The sequence below is a fragment of the Eleutherodactylus coqui genome, chromosome 1 (genome assembly GCF_035609145.1).
Source record: "Eleutherodactylus coqui strain aEleCoq1 chromosome 1, aEleCoq1.hap1, whole genome shotgun sequence".
Taxonomy (NCBI): domain Eukaryota; kingdom Metazoa; phylum Chordata; class Amphibia; order Anura; family Eleutherodactylidae; genus Eleutherodactylus; species Eleutherodactylus coqui.
This window is the reverse complement of record NC_089837.1, coordinates 315,941,147-315,961,852: the sequence shown is the minus strand read 5'-3', so window position 1 is coordinate 315,961,852 and position 20,706 is coordinate 315,941,147. Positions and strand designations below refer to the sequence as shown.

At 43.4% G+C, this 20,706-nt stretch overlaps 1 protein-coding gene and 1 long non-coding RNA gene across 2 annotated transcripts; both read left to right on the top strand.

Annotated features, from left to right (window-relative positions):
• Window positions 1-10,949: 10,949 nt before the first annotated feature.
• On the top strand, window positions 10,950-15,549 carry LOC136612074 (uncharacterized). The gene is made up of 3 exons (XR_010790348.1): window positions 10,950-11,367; window positions 12,796-12,966; window positions 15,270-15,549. It is a non-coding gene; the product is annotated as an uncharacterized lncRNA (long non-coding RNA).
• Window positions 15,550-16,581: 1,032 nt separating this feature from the next.
• Window positions 16,582-20,341, top strand: LOC136587171 (protein kinase C delta type-like). Its single transcript, XM_066585745.1, has 4 exons — window positions 16,582-16,736; window positions 16,976-17,258; window positions 17,349-17,477; window positions 19,951-20,341. Exons 1-4 carry the CDS (start codon window positions 16,582-16,584, stop codon window positions 20,110-20,112), a joined length of 729 nt encoding a protein of 242 aa, XP_066441842.1. The 3' UTR covers window positions 20,113-20,341.
• Window positions 20,342-20,706: the final 365 nt, after the last annotated feature.

Below are 20,706 nucleotides of genomic sequence, written 5' to 3'. Positions count from 1 at the left end.
CTCACTCCTAACACTCTCCCTACAGCAGCACCAGCAGCAGCACTTTCCCTCAGCTAACTCAGTCACAAGGCATCTGAGGCGAGCCGCGGGAGGGGCCGACTTTTATACTCGGGTGACATCTGATCGCCCCAGCCACTCACAGCAGGGGGGTGGTATAGGGCTTGAACGTCACAGGGGGAAGTTGTAATGCCTTCCCTGTCTTTCAATTGGCCAGAAAAGCGCGCTAACGTCTCAGAGAGGAAACTGAAAGTAACCCGAACACCGCGTGGTGCTCGTTACGAGTACCGAGCATCCCGAACACCGTAATATTCGCACGAATATCAAGCTCGGACGAGTACGTTCGCTCATCTCTAGTTATAATACAAGAGATAGGAGACAATAAAGGAAAAGATTACACATGAGAATATGATAAATCTGAACCATTGGTAAGAAAATAAAATAGAATATGCATAAAAATCCTTCCATTGTACAAAAGTAAGTTCATTGGAAAATTTTTGTATAAATTGTAACCACAAAGATAGAGGCAGTAGAAAAGTATACTCATGTATGTAATCTATGAAAATGCAAAAAAAAAAGAGTTTACAAAAAAAAAACAAAAAACAAAAAGAAATGTTTTAAGTGTACAAAAATAGCAAAACATAAAAAACTGTATAAACTTGGTATTGCCGGAATCGTATTTATTCTGCACGCTAAACGCCGTAAAAATGAAATAAAAAAAAACAAATGGCAGAATTTCTTTTTTTTCCCCAATCTCCCTACAATTTTTTTTTACAAAAGTTATGCAATACATTATACCCCAAAATGATGCCTTGTCCCACAAAAAACAAGCCCTCATACGGCCGTGTCAATTTAAAAATGAAAAAGTTATGGCTCTTGGAATGCGACTGAAAAATTTGTGAAAACTAAAGGATTGGCCCATTTAAAAAACCTGCCCTGGTGGTTCTGACAGGGTGGTAAGAAACCCGCCACTCAAGGGGTTAAAGGGGTTGTCCAAGAAATTTTTTTAAAAAACAGTTCCTCCATGGCAGGAAATAATACATAAGCTTATATGATCAGAAAAGCATGTGAGTGAAAACTCCCCGGTCCATTTGTCAGCATTTCCAGACTGATTAGAACTTCCTGGATCGACTGGTCACTATGGATGAGACCTGGATTTATTTGTATGACCCTGAAACCAAGGAGCAGTCAGAGAGTGGAGGCCCAGTGGTTCTCCTCACCCAAAGAAGTTCAGCCACTAAGGTGATGGCGTCTGTGTTCTGGGATAAGGAGGGCGTGCTACTAGTGGACGACCTTCAAAATGGTTCCACCATGAATGCGAGGTATTACATTGAACTTTTGGACCAATTGAAGGCAGCTCTGAAGGCCAAAAACGCAGCAAGCTATCCAATGGAATCTTGTTCCTGCAAGACAACGCCTCCGCTCACACTGCACAAGTGACCACAGCAAACTTCTCTGTGGGGTTGCTATTACTGCTGGGGCCACTGTGGGGTCACTATTATTACTGGGGCCACTATGGAGGTCACTATTACTACTGGGGCAATTGTGGGGTCAGTATTACTACTGTGGCCACTTTGAAGGTCACTATTACTACTGGGGCCACTGTGCAAGTCGCTATTACTACTAGGGCCACCGTGGGCATCACTATTACTATTAAGGCTACCCTGGGGGTCGCTATTACTACTGGGGCCACCCTGGGGGTCGCTATTACTACTGGGGCCACTGTGGGGTTCACTATTACTAATTGGGCCACTATGGCGTACCCTGTTACTACTGGGACCACTATGGGGGTCAATATTATTACTAGGGACACTATGAGAATCACTGTTACTACTGGGGCCATTGTAAGGGACACTATTACTACTGCGACAACAATAGGGATCCCTATTAGGGCTCATTCACACAGGCGTAATAGTTATTTGGTTGCACACATACGATGCAGATTTGCGCAATCAAAAATCGCTTATGCCAACGTATGTGGGCACGCAAAAAAGACTGCAGATAGGCCCACTGAAATGGTGCACAAATATGCAGTGAATCAACAGGTTTCCTTCGCATTCACCATGTATTTGCGCAGCCCATTCACTTCAATGGCCCATTGCGGTGCATAGTACGCAACAAAATAGGTCCTGCTGTGTGAAAATATACATCATGTGAATAAACTCATTGACATCAATGGCTTCTATTCACTGCATATTATGTACGCAAATACGCTTGTGTGAACAGGCCCTTACTATACTGTCTTACAATTACTATCGGCCCCTTGAAGGTCCCCAGAAGGGCTTTTACCCACTAGCGTCTTGTTAACGCTGCGCTATCGCTGCATTTTTTTTACTGCAAATGCCAATGGGACTTTCTAATGTTAAAATCGCATTACGCAAAAACACAGAAGCGCAAAATTGCGATTTTTGTGCGATGCGATTTAAACATTACAAAAGTCCCATTGACATGTGCACAAGTGTCCAATTGACACATCTAAGCGATTTTACCCATGTGGTGGTTTTATGGCCCGATTTTTTTTCTGGCCTATTTTGGCATCAGTTTTTTCATCACATATAGAGCTATTTTTTATACTTTTTTTACTGAAATGTTTTTCATTTTGCTATCTTATCAGAGGTCAGTAATAAGGGCAGAAGAATGAACAACTCGTTTTGTCTCTGCTAACACCAGCTGATTTAATCAATAATGAAACAGAAATGAAGACCAAATGGATGGAGAAATACAAATGAAGACCATAAAGTTTATATTAATACATGAAGACTGTTTATAATTACTGTAGAGATGAAGTGATGGCTCATGTATACAGTATATAGCACATATAAGTGAATGCTATTGGTCAGTTATCAGTCACATGACCAGCGGCATGCGGGCAGTTGGAATCTTGAGTGGCAGTTGGCAGTCCAGGTGACACTTGTCAGAGACTGAATGCACAGCAGCTTTATGCAGCAGCGATCAAAAATGGAGGAGATTGTAAGAAGAGGAGGGAAGCGGAGAAGAGACGTCATTGATTCATCGGAAGATGAGGAGACGTCTCTGAAGAAGAGCCATGGGAGGAAGAGGAGGATTGGCTCAGGACAGAACATCTGGCAGGAGAAACATCATGGAGACCAGAGAGGAGGAGGATGTGGAGAAGCGGAGGTGATCCTTATCTTGGACTCAAGTGAGGAGGAGAACCCTGCAATCAAGAAAGAAGAGGAAAAGAAAGAAGACCCCCGGGACTCAGGTAGAGGAATACAGATTGTGGGGCATGGAGAGCCATAATACCTATAGATGCACATACACAGACACAACTAACTACAAGGGGAAGCTGCTTTACCACACTGTTACTTATAGACTGGCTTTTCTTCTCTATAACCCTGTCCATTTACTATTTGATACATTTGCCAGTGACAGGCTTTTGATACACAGTTGCACTTTTGGCATTTTTCAAAAGGGGAAGACAAAAACGGGGCCTTGGTTTAGCAGGGGAGAATAATTTAATTTGCATTTCTGGGGCACGAACAGTCAAAGATGGACCAAAGTTATTAAGACGCGTTCACTTACTAATAAATCTGGTACATCTTTTTACAGCTTACTGCTGCTAAAGATGGCATAAGATGGGCAGAAGATGCCAGTCTTCAGGAAATTCCACCAAAATGTTGTGCTTGTTTTCAGTATCAGTGAAGCCAGAAGATATTACATGGCTGATGAGTATGGGGTGAATATGTTCATGGCAATGGTCCCTAATTAAAACTCCACTCATATGAAGCCGTGAGGGGAGTTTGGGGGAGCCGAAGTAACAAAAAAATAATTCTGTCATTCTGTACTTTTTTTTACAGTGTTCACCAGGACAAATACTGCAATATTTTAATAGTTCAGTATTTTACAAACCCAGCGATACCAAAAATCTGTTTTTTTTTATTATTTAGATTTTTATTGGAAAAATTAAAAAAGAGTTTTTTCTGAACCTTAACCTTTTTTTACTGTTTTAAAAATGTTATCAAACCTTTTTCTATATTTCATATAGCCCCACAGGGTACTTGAACTTATGATCACTTCAGTATTGCAGTATAGACTAACGGTTTCCATGTTGCAATGCTAGCCCATTGGTACCAATGATTGCATTCCATGGGGTGGGGAGACGATAGGGTGGCCGTCTTTTGGCTGACTGTTTAGGTGCGTGGTCAACTTTGGTAATTAACTATTTAGATGCTGCAATCAAAGTTGAGTGTGGATCTAAACAGTTGGCGATGGTTGACAGCTGTCTAAAACACCTGATAGCTGGTAGATATGGCACATACTTGGCTTCTGATGCCGCTTTATACACCCTTCATGATTGCATGGCATATATTTAAGGATATTTAAGGGTTAAGGATTCATCAAATGTAAAAGAGAAAGACCTGTGGAACAAAGTATGTGTCCTCATCAGTAAAATGTATTATGTATTTTATCCAACATTTCTCAGTATAATCCTAAGGGCGTATTCAGACATCCGTATATCGGCCAGGTTTTTATGCTCGAATCGATATACGCTGTCCCTCTCTGCAGGGGGAGGAGGCAGAGTGCACTGAGCTCCCACCCCCTCTCCACCCCTCGCCACTGTTTGCAATGGAAGGGCTGGACGGGGCAGAGATAAGTTCTACCCCATCCCGCCCCCTCCCATTGCAAATAGTGGCGAGGGGTGGAAAGAGGGTGGAAAGGGGGTGGGAGCTCAGTGCATTGCTCCCGGCCCGCCTTCTACCCCTGGAGAAAGGGTCAGTGTATATCGGCCAGGCATGAAAACCCGGGCGATATACGGACATCTGAATAAGCCCTTGAACTGGCACTTTATCCCCAATAATCTGGGTTTACAATGCTTCTACATCAGTGATATTATTATTGTAGCTACCTGCAAATTTCCCCCCAAATTCTCCTCATCGTGACTCTTGTATGGCAGATTTTCCATTAATCTTAATGTGTCCCTTTTCTGTTCCTTGTAGGAGACATCGGTGCTCGGCCACCCCACCCCGGCAGCACAACCTCGGATGACATCAGTAGACTCACTTTCCATCATGTGCTCGGCCGGGGTAGCTTCGGACAGGTTAGACATATTGTGCTGGACAAAAATATCAGCTACTGCTTCTGAGGGCTTAAACACACAGGCGCATGCAGAAATACGCTCGCCGCTACGGAGAGCCTTTACCCATGAACCAGTGGAAAGTTTTCTACTTTACCCTTTAAATTTCGTGCTATTGCGCATGGTTAAAAAAAAGCTGAAAGATAGAAAACATAGGACATAAGCTATCTGTGAGAAAGATCAGGCAAGACCCATCTGTTCTCGTATGTAGTAATATCGGCGAGAATCACGCTAATTAAAACTAAACTATTGAAATGAATGGTTACATTTCTTCAGGTTTTGCGGCCGTCACGCTCGTCTGTTTGAGCCCTAAGACTCTGCAGCCTACATTCACCCGTCTGGACATTTCGTATGTAGAACATTTCTGCGCCAATGGCCAGCTGATACTGCCGGAGGATGCTTATTACAGCCACTCATGTGTCCATGCAGAGATGATGTTGTAGTGCCTGGCACCCAGGCAAACTAAGGAACAGCGATGTTGATTTAGTCATGATGATTCAGGCATTTTCCAAATGGGGCAACATATTTAAACTGCTTTTCCGGGACTACAATATTGATGACTATCCCCAGGATAGGTTATCAATATCAGATCAGTGGGGTCTGTTGCTTGGACTCTCCACCGATCAGTTGATTGAAGAGGGCATGCACTCGGGTGAGCGCTGCAGCCTCTTCCCCGGCCAGTGATGTTATCTTTATCGGTCACATGGCCTGGGAGCAAATCAGTCCCATTTAATGGAATGGGACTGAGCTGCAATACCAAGAAAAGCCAATAAACCAAGTATGGCGCTGTGCTTGATATGGACTGAAATGACAGCCACGCTCACCCAAAAAGAAATCCTCCTACACTTCCTCTGTCTGATTTGTCTGATTGTTCTTATATAGCTTTCTCAGTGCCGTGTATGAGCAGTAAGTTAGTGTACCCTAGAGACGGGTCATACCTTCAGTACCTCTTTAAGGGTGTCTTCACTTACTCCATTTTTGCTGCAGGCTTTCTGATCCAGGTTTTTAATGCAGATTCTTTACTGGCTTCAAGCTTTATATTTGAAAGGTTGAAATCCGCCATCACAACCAGCAGCCTAGACGGACTTTGGATTTAGAGCCGGCATGTATTTCAAATACTCTGCAGATTCTGTGCGGAAATTCTCTATTTCATATGGATGAGATTTTTGAATGTCTTCCACATCATTTGCGCTGTAAAGGCGCCCACACAGCTGCGGTTTTATAACACTGCGATATCGCTGCGTTTGTTAAGCGCGATTGTCAATGGGACTTTCTAATGTTAAAAACGCATCGCACAAAAATCACAAAGCACAAACTTGTGATGCGTTTTTAACATTAGAAAGTCCCACTGACAATCGCATTAGAAAACGCAGCAATATCGCAGCATTACAAAAACTCCAGAGAGTAGGAGCCCTAAAATAAAATATACCGCTGAGATTCTGCAGCCTCTATGGCATGACTGTTGGCACCCGTATGGGGGGCACCCACTTGCTATGCAATCGCCTTGCGATGTAACAGAGAGGGAAAACGCATGATGATGAAACCAATGATTTTCAACGGTTTCATTCTCATTTACGATGTTTTCACTGTAATCTCGCATCGCAAAGAAGAATCTGCGATATCGCCCATTGTTTTCAATGGGGCCAGTGGCAGCAGCGCTAGCCCCATCGAAAACATAGGGAGAACATTCTGCTCCCCTGACACAGCTGTGACAGCTATGACAGGGGATTCCTTCACCCCCGCGGGGACCACAGGGATGAAGAAATCCTCTGCCACAGCTGTCACAGCTGTGGCAGAAGTTCATGATGCTTTCCCATTTATTTCAATGGATCCGCCTGGCTCTTCTCTCCAGTCCCAGCAGTCTTCTTCTCCCCGCCTCCAGAAAGTGCTGCCTCTGATTTGCTGAGTGCTCAGCCAATCAGAGGCAGTACTCAGCTGTCATTCAATAACAGCTGGGCACTGCCTCTGATTGGCCACGGACAGCTCTTCTAGGTGAGTTAAGCTTTTTTTTTTTTTTCTCTTTCTGACAGTTTACTATCAAAATGGGTCAATTCCTGCATGACACTACTATATATGATAAAATTGCAGCAGTTTGCAGTCAGAAATATGTTTTGCTCCCAAAAATGTATTCTGTATCATTTACTAATATAAAATAATTAGTCAACAGTCCAAATAATGATAATAAAACAAAAAAATGGGGGCAAAATAAAAAAATATATATCCATGTAGTTGTATTTGTGCTACAAATGTTCCAAAACAAGTGCATATGTATATATGCAGATTCCAAGACCAACCCCCTAAGCAAATACAAACCACCTTAAATCCCTTAAATATACACCCCCTAAATAGATACAAATTCCTTGAGACCCCTAAACTAATTGAAACCACAGACCAGATCTCCTAAAAGAATATTCCCTCTTCAGCAATCCTATTTCAGCATGTTCTAAGGGCGATCATGGATTCCACAATTAGAATCCATCCATGTGCCACCCCCCCATACACCCCCCACACCCTTACTATTGCTACATTCATAATGACCCATATAAAGGAGTATGAATCCAGGTGGATATTTCGGTTACAAATCGTTGGCCCATAAAGGATCCATGAAGATCTCTTATTTACAGGATTCCTTGTTTAATTGTTTGTTTGATACATTTGTTTTGACACTTCTGTATATTTTTTGTTATAGGTCTCCTCTCTGTGTTCTCCCTCAGGTTACCTATTTGGGGGCTGCTTCTTTGGGATCCCGTTGGTAATACTCCTTGACCGCTGGACTTCTGGCTTCTTTCTGGCCCTACTTTGTCACGTCTTGGAATCATTGGTGGATTGTCCGTTGGACTGATGGAACTTCGTGATCTTGACCTTTATGGGCTCTGAAGAAAATTCCTTGGTCTAAATTGGACGTTTCAGATTTGCACTAAATTTAATTTTAAATTATAAGTAAATATTTTTTTCTCTGCTGTCTTGGCCTCCCATTTGTATTATCTTGTTTTGCATGACTTTTCTTGTATTTAGTCATCTCTGGACCCTCTTTAAATGTTTTGGCATGTTAGTTTTTGGCGATGTGTACCTATGTAATTTGGACTGTGTGATGTAAGTGACTCCTAATGCCGACGCCGTGATCTTATAATGTTATCTCTCTTGAGGGTATGGTTTCACATGATTACCGAGGGTCTTATAGAGTTTTATTAGCATCTTTGTGGTGTTCAAGCCTATTTCATCTTTGTGGGTTGGATTTGAGAAGCACTATTAGGGCGGTTTCACCCGTCTGTATGCGCAACTACGCTCACCGCCATGGGGAAAATTATCTTGTTTTTCCACTGTACAATAACTGAATATAACATGGTACCTTACCCATGTGATAATTATACTATATGCATGTTCAACTATCATCATATTGAATGATTGGCACCCACATTTTGTATGCATTTAGTATGACACACATATTGCATATTGACTCGCACCAATAAGTAATACACACAGGGATTTATTGAAAATGGCATTATTTTTGCACAATATAAGGGTTTGACATATTGTGAAGAGCTTGAAAAAAAAAAGAAGAATTGCTGATTTTATTAATTAAAATTCTAGAAAAAGCGTAATAAAAAGTGATTATCTTTTCCAAAAATGAGATAAATGAAGACTGAGGGCTCAGTCAGACGGGCGTTTGTTTGCTGCGCATTGTTTTGCGCAAAACCCAAATGCACAAATATTTGCGTGACCAAAGCGGGCATCACGCTGAGAAAATGCACTTGGCTGTGTTTATGCGTGACTAAAGTGCGCTGCCCGCTATCCCCTGCTGCGGCTGTGACAGCTGCAGCAGGGGATTCCTTGGATGTGAAAACCCTGGATGCTGTCACATCCAGAGGTTTCCCATTGTGGTCAATAGGGTCAGCAGCAGCAGCCCCACTGACATACAGAGAAGATGGCAGTCCTCTGCCACAGCTGTGGCCGAGGATTTGTTCATCCTCGCAGGGAGTCCCCTCATCACTGAACACTGTGACGGCATTGGGATAGCATTGCGGTCCTCTGCCACAGCTGTCACAGTGTTCAGTGATGATGAATAAATCCTCAACCACAGCTGTCACAGCTATAACAGAGGATCGCGATCTTCTCTGTATGTCAGTGGGGCCGCCGCTGGCCCCATTGACCACAGGTGAAACCCCTGGATGTGACAGCAAATTTTCACATCCAAAAAATCCTGAATACCGTAGTTATTTGCGTTTTAAGATCCGCTGTCCTAGATTTACCGCTGCACATTTTTGTGCGCTGGTAAAAACCAGACATGTGACCGCTGCCATTGAAAAGCATTGGTTCTAATAGATGCGGATCGCAAATGCAAATAAGATGCGCAGCAAAATACGCCGTCTGACTGAGCCCTAAAGCTCCTCTGCAAAAGAATAAGCTCTCATAGAGCTCGGTTGGTGGTAAAATAAAAACACTATAGCTCTTGGGAGGTGCCGACAGAAACGTGAAAGTCTTTATACTGTACAAATATAGCAAAACACAAAAAATTCTGGTATTGCCCGAATCGTGCGGACCCAGAGAATAATGTATCACAATATTTATTCTGCATGCTTGACCTGAAAAGTAAAATCCAGAAAACAATGGCGAAATGTCAGATTTTTTTCTCAACCCTCCCACAAAAAATGTTAATAAAAGTTATATAATACATGTATGCAAAAAAACAAGCCCTAGTACGGCTATGGGGATGGAGACATTTGAATGTTATGGCTCTAAGAATGGGCAATGAAAAGAATTGGAAATGGTTTGTCATTAAGGCTTTAAAGGGACTCGTCACTAAAGGGGTTTTCTGCACTTTTTTAACTGATGACCCATCCTCTGGATAGTTCATCACCAGTAAAATGGTCGTAGGCCGAGCGCTGGCTTGAAATCAATGTCAGCACCACGCTGCTCCTACACTTCATGTTCAGAGATCAGACTTCCTCCTCTGACCAGTGATCACAACATCCAGCCTACTACACCGGACAGTGGGCCGGACGATCAGCTGATGGACAGGGGTCCAGATCAGCAGATGCCCATCCATCAACTACAGTACTGATGACCTATCTAGGGAAAAGGTCATCAGTCAAAAAAGAGCAGAAAACCCTTTAGGGAATGAATACAAATATCAGATCAGACCCTACTTAGTACAAACCCTAGACCAGAACTGACTTAATACAGTCTATAGGACCCATTTAACGAATAATGATAAGGAAATATTACAATTGTAGACATGGACCATGTGGTCTTCTGTTTTTCTATACAGACCCCCAGACTAGCCGTCACCCCTCCCCTGCTTTATTCTGACATCACACAGACCTTATACAGACCTGAATACAAGCCCCGGACCTGTTGTTATTTTCTTCTCTCCTTCCTTGCACTTCATTTCACTTGCCAGCAATGCCCAACAATGAAGAGGGGTGCAGAGGGAGAGAGGCGAGTGTAATTCACAGGTTCGGTGCCCGGGTGATTTGCCTTCTCTTCCTAGATTCTCCCGAACATTTCAGGCCAATTGGCAAATATTAATATACACCTACCACTGCAATGGTTCTATATGAATCACACTACAACATATCTATATAGTGTGGTTGGCATTCCTGACATGAACATGCCAGTGTGATTTCTCTTGACTATTTCTGGTTTACCCGTTTTTCCACTAATATTTATAACTAGAGATGAGCGGTTACGTCTGCGGACATCCCTTCCCCTTCACAAGTCTGGAACTTACATTCCTGCTGATCCTGATCCATCAGTGTAGAAGCCGCCTTCTCCTCTCCACCTCCTTCCTGCACTTTACCTGAAGTGATGGGTGGCGTTTCCAAAGAAAAACGCCTCGGGTCCTGGGTAAATCACACGCTGATGAGTGCGATATCAGTCTGGGTTTCATGACTTGATATCGCGCTCAGCTATGTATAAGAAGCCTGAGAGAGCAGCGCCCCCTACCAGCAGGTTACAAAGAGATTTATGCTGCACCTGCTAGTCGGACATTCAGGGAAAAGGGAAGACACAGAAGGGACATCAGTAGTTTGTGGCACCACAGAGGGGACGCCAGTAGTCTGTAGGGACACAGAGAGGGGACAGCGGTACTTTCTGGGGCCACAGAGGAGACACCAATACTATGGAGAGATAGTGAGAGCTAGTGGTAGGATGGGGAATGTGCAGGGATGAATCTTGGCAAGAAGAAATCTTAGTGGAATTCTGGGCCCAGACAAAGAACAAAAACGAAAGCAGAAGTCATCAATCAGAGGAGATGTCACATGTGATCACTGGAGGTAACAGCACTGTAATCACTATCACAGTGTAGAATCTAGCGTCTCTATGATATGATTGTATTAGAGGTATACTAGAGCTGAGCCGCTGTTATAGATATGCTGTCCCTAATTTAATTCTGAGTTCTGCTGTCGGGCCCTGTGAGTTCAGTGTATGCCCCTCTTTGCAAAAGTAGTAAAACATTAGGACTGTATAAATTTGGTATTGCTCTAATCGTGCCGATCTGAACTATAATGTTCTCAAGCGATTTATGCTGCATGGTAAAGTCTGTAAAAACAAAACCCAAAAAACAATGCTGACATTTCTAGGTCTCACCCCCCAAAAAATACAGGAATAAAAAGTTATACAGACATAATATAAACCCCAAACTCCTGCTATGCAGTAAATACAGCTAATGACTGGGCCTGCTGGCAGTGCCGGAAGCAGACAGCGCTGTCCATAATACAGAGGCCTGGGTTGGTACTGCAGGCAAAGCTCCCCCTGAATTCACTGTCTGCAGTACCAACCCAGGCTGCTACAATGTTCACAGCGCTATCTGCGCTTCTACTAATAGTAAAAATCCCCGACAACCCTTTTAAGGGGTTCAAAAATATTTGTATTATAGCACACGTATTATATTGAGAATGCCACCACAAATGGGGCTGAAATATGGATTGGACTATTGGACGGACTGACTTTCACATGTATATATGCCATTAGGATGTGCCTGCACACGGCATATACAGTACCTGGAATGTGAAACAGGTTGTGCAGTGGAATCACAGGTGCATCGACCCAGTATATAGCACATTAAGTGGGTGAAAACTGGAGAAAAGTCACAGATTTCTGAAACATGAGGATTGAAAATCCACAACATGCAAATTTTTCCATATGGATTTTTATCTGTGGATTGTTACAGTAATGACTTCATTTAGATGATATTCAAGGGGGATCATAGTCTTATCCATCAGGTATATCTAATCGTATATATAATGTATACGATGCATCAGAGAAGAGCGCAAAACACTGAAGTGATGTGTTCAGGCTCTTCTGCTTTATTGTTCTGATACAAGAGGTTCTATACTTTGGCTTCTCCAACGGTCCACAATGTAAAGTCTAGAGCGCGTGCGATACTTCTAATATAGTAGAATCCTACAAGAGGCTGATGATGACAAAGCTGCATGATCATTGTCTGAGACCCTGTTAGTAAGATGGAACTACAATGCGTCTTCTCCTCACATGTTTCTTGCTCTGCACACAGCATTAATATTACTACATAACATGTAATTCCCTACTGTTACACAGATCTCCATCCAGATGCATTGTACTGTAGATTGCTATGGAGCTGCGCTGAAGAATCCGCACTGCAAACCTGCACTGTGAATCCAACCTTCAGATCAGTTTCGGATATTTGCTCTATTTGTCCTCTTCATAAATGACTATTTTTCTAGGTGGTGCTGGCAGAAGACAACTCTACTCGGCAGAAGTTTGCTGTAAAAGTCATCGCCAAGAGAAGCCTGCTTACCGAAGGAGAGGACCGCGTGATGGTGGAGCGGCGGGTGCTACAACTTGCATCTGGCAGCCCCTTTCTTCTACATGGACAATTTGCTTTCCAGACAAAGGTACATTTATGACTACTTCCAAATGAACAAATACCAGTATATGCACCTGATGCTGTAGTGATACAAAGTATCTGCGAGCCGTGCAACAGTAAGACATTTCCATCCACAGAGATCTTGGGCTGACATAGCAATAGTCACAATGGGCCCCACTTTACACTGAGGGGCCGTTAAATATACAATACCTTTATTATAATGAATGCCCGCTATTCAGTTTGTAGGTGTACAATGCTATGCTTATTAATGTCCTAGTATATCTGTACAGGGATATAGGAGCCGTGAGTCTATGGATGTCGAGGTGAACAACAGTAACAAGCACAACCGAAAATACCAAAAACTGGGTGCTACACATGTGCAAGAACTCTAATCAAAGTTCTAGAGACACAAATTGAACAACTTAAAACCTAATACAAACATAGAAGCAAACCACAGGGGTATGTGCAAACATCGGGGGTCAATCTGCTGATTTTCACTGCGGACGTCACTCATTACCTTGAATGAAATCCACAATGAAGATCCATGACTTTCCTGTGACAGATGGCGCATGCTGCATGACTATCCTCCACTGCAGGTTGTTTCCATTGTTAGTGAATGGGGTTTGTTAAAAGCCCTCTCATTTACATTGTACTGCACATTGTTGGAGAATGTCGGTGCACATTCTGTAGCTGAAACTCCACAGCGTCTGAACTCACCAGCCGTCACGTTGGTTCAGTGAGCACTGCAGTGATTGGCTGACAGCAGTGCTCGCTGGCTAATCAGAGCCATCGCTTCCTGGAGGCGGGATTTATGAACGCTGCAAACAGGAAGTGATGATCTGTCAGCGGCCAAGGAGTGCAGGAAGCCCGGCGGAACTACGGAACTTCGCAGACCATCGGGAGGAACCCGGACCATGGCTACTAGCTTAGTATTAATAAGACATCCCCCGAAAAGAAAACCCTGTGCTTCTTTTGGGGCAAAAATTATTATAAGACAGGGTCTTATTTTCAGAGCATCATGGTATTGAATAGTTACTATTTGCAACCAGGCTCCTAAGCTGGGGGTCTGCAGACCCCCCTTTCTACAATACAGGCTGCTCTCATTGTAATTAGTTTGTAACTGTCTCTCACATAGCATGCTGAATGGCAGCTTGTGTCACTTGAAATTAAAGGGGTTGCCCAGTTACTGGAAACTCCTCTTCAATAAGACCCCCTGTATTAAAACAATAAATTGTGATATACTTACCCCTCTGCAGCCTCCGGGATCCAGCCCTTGAGCCCGCTGCATTCCCGGTGATGCTTGTGACAGATGATGTCACAGGAAACCACATGACAACTGCAGCCAATGAAAGATCAGTACAGTTTTGTTGCCATAAAAGAAATTAAATTAATATCCCTCTGGTGCCAAGGATTTTGAAAATTTAATATTCCAGGTTAAAAGTAGTAAAACTTAATAAAAACTATATAAGTTTGCTAATCGCCGTTATCGTACCGACCCACAGAATAACGTTATGTCACAGTAAGATCTGCAGGATAATGGCATCAGTGCGTTTTATCATTTCACCACACTTACAAATGTAAAAATGTTCCCATACATTATATAGTAGACTAAATGATACCATTAAAAACACAACTCGTCTCGCAAAATAAGAAGCCCTCATATGGCGAAAAAAATGTATGTATTGAAAATAGGGATGAAGAAGTGAGAATAAAAACATGAAAAGTGGCCGGTCCTTCAGGGGTTAAAGGAAAAAGGGTTTTGTGTAAAAAATATGTGAATGTAGGCAAACAGTTTGTAAATAGTCTATGGATGCCACTGCGACTGAGATGGCGTCTTCTCTATGATGCAAACATGAAAACCTTATATGTACATTATTAGTGAAACTAGATGGAGAACGGCTACTGTATGAGGTATAAGCTACACCTCTCCTGGGGCCGGGCTGCAGCCTTATTATCACCAGTACTAAGCTTACTGATCCATCATACATGTAACTGTCCCATCCCCCCCGTCGTCATATAGTCTACATCTATGATGGAGAAATAACTGAGAATGGCCTCTGTATAACATAGTAACATAGTATGTGAGGCTGAATGAAGACAAGGTCCATTTAGGTCAGCCCTGTTGATCCAGAGGAAGGCAAATAATCCCAAGAGGCAGAAGCCAATTTGCCCTTTCGGGGGGAAAATTCCTTCCCGACTCCATAATGGCGGTCAGAATAATCCCTGGATCAACCTCTGATAGTTCCTGTCTGTATAGAATGAAGACACCGCAATCATTTGGTAACTTGATCCTAGACATTCACATTCTTGTATCGCTCTTCTGTATGGCAGGACCTGGTGCTGCTCGGAATGGAATACATCAACTGCGGAGACTTCGATGAACTTCTACAGCGGAAGGGGTGTCTCGACAGCCCCTGTGCACGGTAATGTAGTCGTAAGCTAATAAACATCTCCCTGTAGGTCATACATGAAGAGGACAGTACATGAGTGAAGTTACCCTTACACGGGGCAATTATCGCTGGAAGCAGCAAATTCAGGCAATAGCCGTCCCGTGTACTGGGTATGGAGCGAGAAATCGATCACTGGTCAGAGTCACTTAGCAGAACTAAAAACCAAGCGACTATCGGCCGTGTAAACCAGCAATCGTTCTACAATGCATGACTGCCTGTTTACTGTGAATGGAGGCGGCGGGTCAGCATGATCTTCAACCACTCAGCCTCCATTCACAGAACGACTATCACTGCTTGTAAAGCACAGGAGCGATAGTTGGGCGGCTCTTCATGGAATGGCTGTTGGGCGCTTATGTAACCTATAGTAGTCCTGTGTAAAGGAACCTTTAGATTGTTAGCCTTACTGCCCACATACAAGCTCCAATGATGGACTCCATTCATTAAGGGACTGTACATAGAATTGAGTGTTATACTCAGAAGCTGCAACTATACTCTCCATCTATAGGATGTTAGCAGGGGCGTAGCTAAAGGCTCATGGGCCCGGGTGCAGAAGCTTATCTTGGGCCACCCAACTTCACTTAACTGCTTAACGCAGAGCCGTGACTTAAAGCTCCTGGGCCCCAATGTAAAACCTGTAACAGGGCCCCCAACTATAATGCTTTATTCATAGTACTGGACTCCCTATATGGAGAAGAGAATATATAGTTATGTCAGTGGATGTTAGTACTGAAACACTTTGTTAAAAGACTTTTATCCAATTCTAGGCTTATTACTCTCTATATGGTCTGAACCTGTAGATCATGGATCTCACATAGTAATAGCAGCATCTCTTATACATAACTCTAAGTCACACAGTGCTTGCATAGGACTGCACCTAAAGCAGGGAAATGGCTGTTCTTGTATATCGGCACTGTTTGGCGGCCATTAATCTGCAAAAAGAAATAAAAAATAGTTCCATGCTCCACCGCATGTAACATTATATTGCATTGCTCCGGTGGATGATATATCTTCTCGAGGCTCTATAGGGTGTCGCACAGAGAGCCCACTGATCTATAACACAAACACATATGGCGCTGCCCTGTGCAGGAGTCCCTATCCCCATGTTTGTAGTATGCAGAATAAGATAGGATTAGAGAACATGTAGCATGAAGAATGAGATGTGTGATCCCTGCAGTCTATAGTAATAACCTCACATGGTGGATATTCTGCTCTTCTGTACTATGTGTTTTTCAGAGCTTTCTGTCAGCCTCCAGATACTAATTCTCTTCTCTCCCCTTCGTGCCAGTTTCTACGCAGCGGAACTTGTATGCGGTATCCAACACCTGCATGCGAAGGGCATCGTCCACCGGTAAATATATTCTTGTCTTTTTTAGGTGTGATGGACTCAGGCCGGGTCTGTAATCCCAGATTATATTATAGTAGATGGTTTGGAATCTGATATAAAACATACTTAGGTATATTAATTCTGGATGTTTGTGCGCACATTAGGTAACATCTTCATATATTTATAAAGTAAATCAGCTAATGGGACAGATTCTCTCTTAGCAGTATGAATGGGAATAAACCATTGTTTCCTCTACTTCACAGAGATCTCAAGCCGGATAACATCCTGGTGACTTCAGCGGGCCATCTAAAGATCGCCGACTTCGGGTTGGCCCTCGAGGACATCTATGGAGACCGCACAGCCTCTGGATATGCTGGAACGCCGGACTTCATGGCTCCTGAGATGCTGAGCGGGGAGGAGTACAATGCTGCCATCGACTGGTATGCCTTAGGTATCATTCTTAATATCATGGTTACCCGCAGGTCAAAGTATCATCGAGGACGATTTAATGCCTCCAACATCGAGGCGAAGAACATCATCAAGAAGGTGAATATATTCTCTATGTAATACATGTTATACTAGACCAGGACAGTAATAATAGTTCAAAGCACTAGATTATATTTTTTTCCTTTTTAGCTCCTCCGGGAAGATCCTACGACGCGCTTAGGGGTCCACGGTGACATCAGAGCCCAGAGGTTTTTCCGGCATATCAATTGGGACATGGTAGAAGCCCTGCAGATGCCACCACCACACATTCCTGTACCAGTGAGTATAAGCATAAATTGTATTGGTTCGGCTTGGTATGTTATAACGTCATAGTAGTACTAATGGGAGATGTCTATGCCTCACTATGGTGCTAGACATGGGCTATAGCCCTAATATCACCTTTATGAGCTTCCTTGGTCTATATACTGTATATGTCTATGCCTCACTATGGTGCTAGACGTGGGCTATAGCCTTAATATCACCTTTATGAGCTTCCTTGGTCTATATACTGTATATGTCTATGCCTCACTATGGTGCTAGACGTGGGCTGTAGCCCTAATATCACCTTTATGAGCTTCCTTGGTCTATATACTGTATATGTCTATGCCTCTTTATGGTGCTAGACGTGGGCTGTAGCCCTAATATCACCTTTATGAGGTTCCTTGGTGTATATACTGTATATGTCTATGCCTCACTATGGTGCTAGACATGGGCTGTAGCCCTAATATCACCTTTATGAGCTTCCTTGGTGTATATACTGTATATATCTATGCCTCACTATGGTGCTAGACATGGGCTGTAGCCCTAATATCACCTTTATGAGCTTCCTTGGTCTATATACTGTATATGTCTATGCCTCACTATGGTGATAAACATGGGCTGTAGCCCTAATATCACCTTTATGAGCTTCCTTGGTGTATATACTGTATATGTCTTTGCCTCACTATGGTGCTAGATGTGGGCTGTAGCCCTAATATCACCTTTATGAGCTTCCTTGGTGTATATACTGTATATGTCTTGAATGTTTAGGTTGTAATATTGTTTAGGAAGAACACTTGAATTTCTGTGACTATCAGTGATAACTTACAGTAACCTGATTTAGGCCACTTTCATACGGGAGATTTTTCCATCTGACTTTCGAACTGATTTTTTTGGTTAGAAAGTTGGACAAAAATGAAACGGATTCATTAGAACGGGTATATTTACAGGGGACTTTTTTCTACTCGTATGAATAGTTCATGGAAAATAGAATTTACAACATGTCCCATTCCTGTCTGATTTTTGAACAAGAATAGCACATGATAATGTGTGATGTCCGGCACATCGGACAGCGCATGGATGGTGTGTCTGTGTGCCGGCTGATGTGAGTTCCATGTAAGAATCTTAGACACAAGTTTAAGTTTGTCCGTGTGCGAGTAGTCTTAAGCCCAATGCCCACGGGCATATTTGCACTACTGGATCTGGAGCAAATACTGCCCATAGGACATGCTAAGCAAAACACTTTTCCATGCCCACGAGCGGAAATAAACTGCGATTTTCTGCTGCCGGGGGAAAAAAATCGCAGCATGTCCTATTCTAGTGTGAGGCTCGCACGGGCAAATTCCATTGTAGTCAATGGAAGCTGCCCATCCCGCAACGAGTGGCCACACATCTGCATCATCGCCGGTGCAAGAGATCTGCACTGCGCATGTGTGGCGGCACACCAGCCGGCACATCTACAGCAAAGAAAGAAGACAGCAGACAGGTAAGCCAGGGGTCACCGCTGGGGAACAAGGTCTGATTCCATTACGAGATCTCACAGTCGGATTCCTCTCCGGCCGTCTGCATTTGGCCTTAGGGCTCAGTCAGACGAGTGTCCTTTTTGCGCAAAAAAAGTGTTGCATGCATGTGCAAAATGCACCTGACTGTAGCTCCATGCCCATTGCTTTCAATGACGCTGCCTCTGATTGGCTGAACGCTGTGACCACTCACAGGCAGCACTCACCTGTCATTCAATGAATGGCTGAGCGCTGCCTGTGATTGGCTGAGCGCTCAGCCAATCAGACACAGCTCTTTTAGGAAGCGGGGATTTTTAAATCCCCGGCCAGCTGAAAGTGCTTCAGAGCAGTGCCGGCAGTCAGCGAGAACATGCGCCAGAGCTGCACAGCAGCAGAGAGGCGATGTATATATATATATATATATATATATATATATATACACACATATACATACACATTTTTTTTTTACACCAGCTTCTGTTTCAAGCCCTACCCAGAAAGTCACTGTGGGGGTTGACTGCATCGCATTGCTTTCAATGGGGCCAGCGGCAGTAGCAACGGCCCCATTGAAAGCAATGGGATGGCTTTATGGTCCTTTGCCACAGCTGTGACAGCTTCATCCCCACAGGGAGTCCCCTTGTCACTGAACACTGTGACAGTGCTGTCACAGTGTTTAGTGATAAGGGCACTCTCCGTGGGGAATCTTTCTGCGTCGCACGGACCCACCCAGGGCACGGATGTCCTATCTTTTACAAGTATGAGTATTTTGCGCCTGTAAAAGACGGACATGTGAACAAATCATAGGGAGCCACTGGCTCTATCAGACATGCCCTTTTTTGCGCACATAGGCGAAAGCAAAAAAAACGCTCGTCTGACTTTGCCCTTAGGGTGATAAATTTTTATACAGGAATTAGTTAGTTTTTTTGAACTGTAATCCAGTGCTGTCATGAGAAGTTATAATACCAGCTAAATCCCTATGCTTCCTCTTCTTATAGTCAAACAACATCCGGCGCGGCTCCCGACCATTTAATCTCGAGAGGATGGAGGCAGCAGAAGCCCACCACTCGGCCATATCGGCAGACCACCAGGCCTTATTCACAGGGTTTTCATTCGTCAGCACTAACTGGAAAACCCTGGACAGCACACCGGCTCTTTAAGATCATCAGAGCCAGATCTCATAAGCCCCAAGAAGACCATCCAGAGAAGCAGAAGAACACCGATGATGTCATCAGGAGCAGCCCAGCAATTCCATCAGACCAAGCTGGATGATTACTGCCATGTCTACATCTGGCATACAGGTGGTATACCTTTGTTTTTCTTTTAATATGTATGGCGTGAGGATGTGCCTGACCATGTCAGACGCACCGCATGCGCAGAGTGCGTTGATATTATGGTACTACATATATAGTGTTACACTTTATATATACTCCATAAGTGACTTAAAATACAATTATATTTACCAGTGACTACTGGTGAGTGTAATTTTATATTTCCCCCTCCTCTATGACATCTATTAGTATTGTCATCGATGACGGGGAAATAAGGAGAGAGATGGCCGGCTATTAAGGGGTGGAGGAGGCCGGACCCTTTTTTTTTCTTCTTTTTATGTATGGTATTAGGATGTGCCTGACCATGTCAGACGCACCACATGCCCAATATAGGATGATATTATGATACTCTATGTATAGTGTCACCGTATACATAGACTTCATAAGATATTAATGCTGCAATTACATTTACCGCTGACTACC

What these genes read in the sequence shown, in the direction of transcription:
- LOC136587171 (XM_066585745.1), top strand. Translation starts at nt 16,582, where the DNA reads ATGGTGGATATTCTGCTCTTCTGTACTATGTGTTTTTCAGAGCTTTCT. An exon ending in GCGAAGGGCATCGTCCACCG is followed by an intron (nt 16,737 to 16,975) that starts GTAAATATATTC and finishes TCTACTTCACAG; the next exon opens with AGATCTCAAGCCGGATAACA. An exon ending in CGAAGAACATCATCAAGAAG is followed by an intron (nt 17,259 to 17,348) that starts GTGAATATATTC and finishes TTTCCTTTTTAG; the next exon opens with CTCCTCCGGGAAGATCCTAC.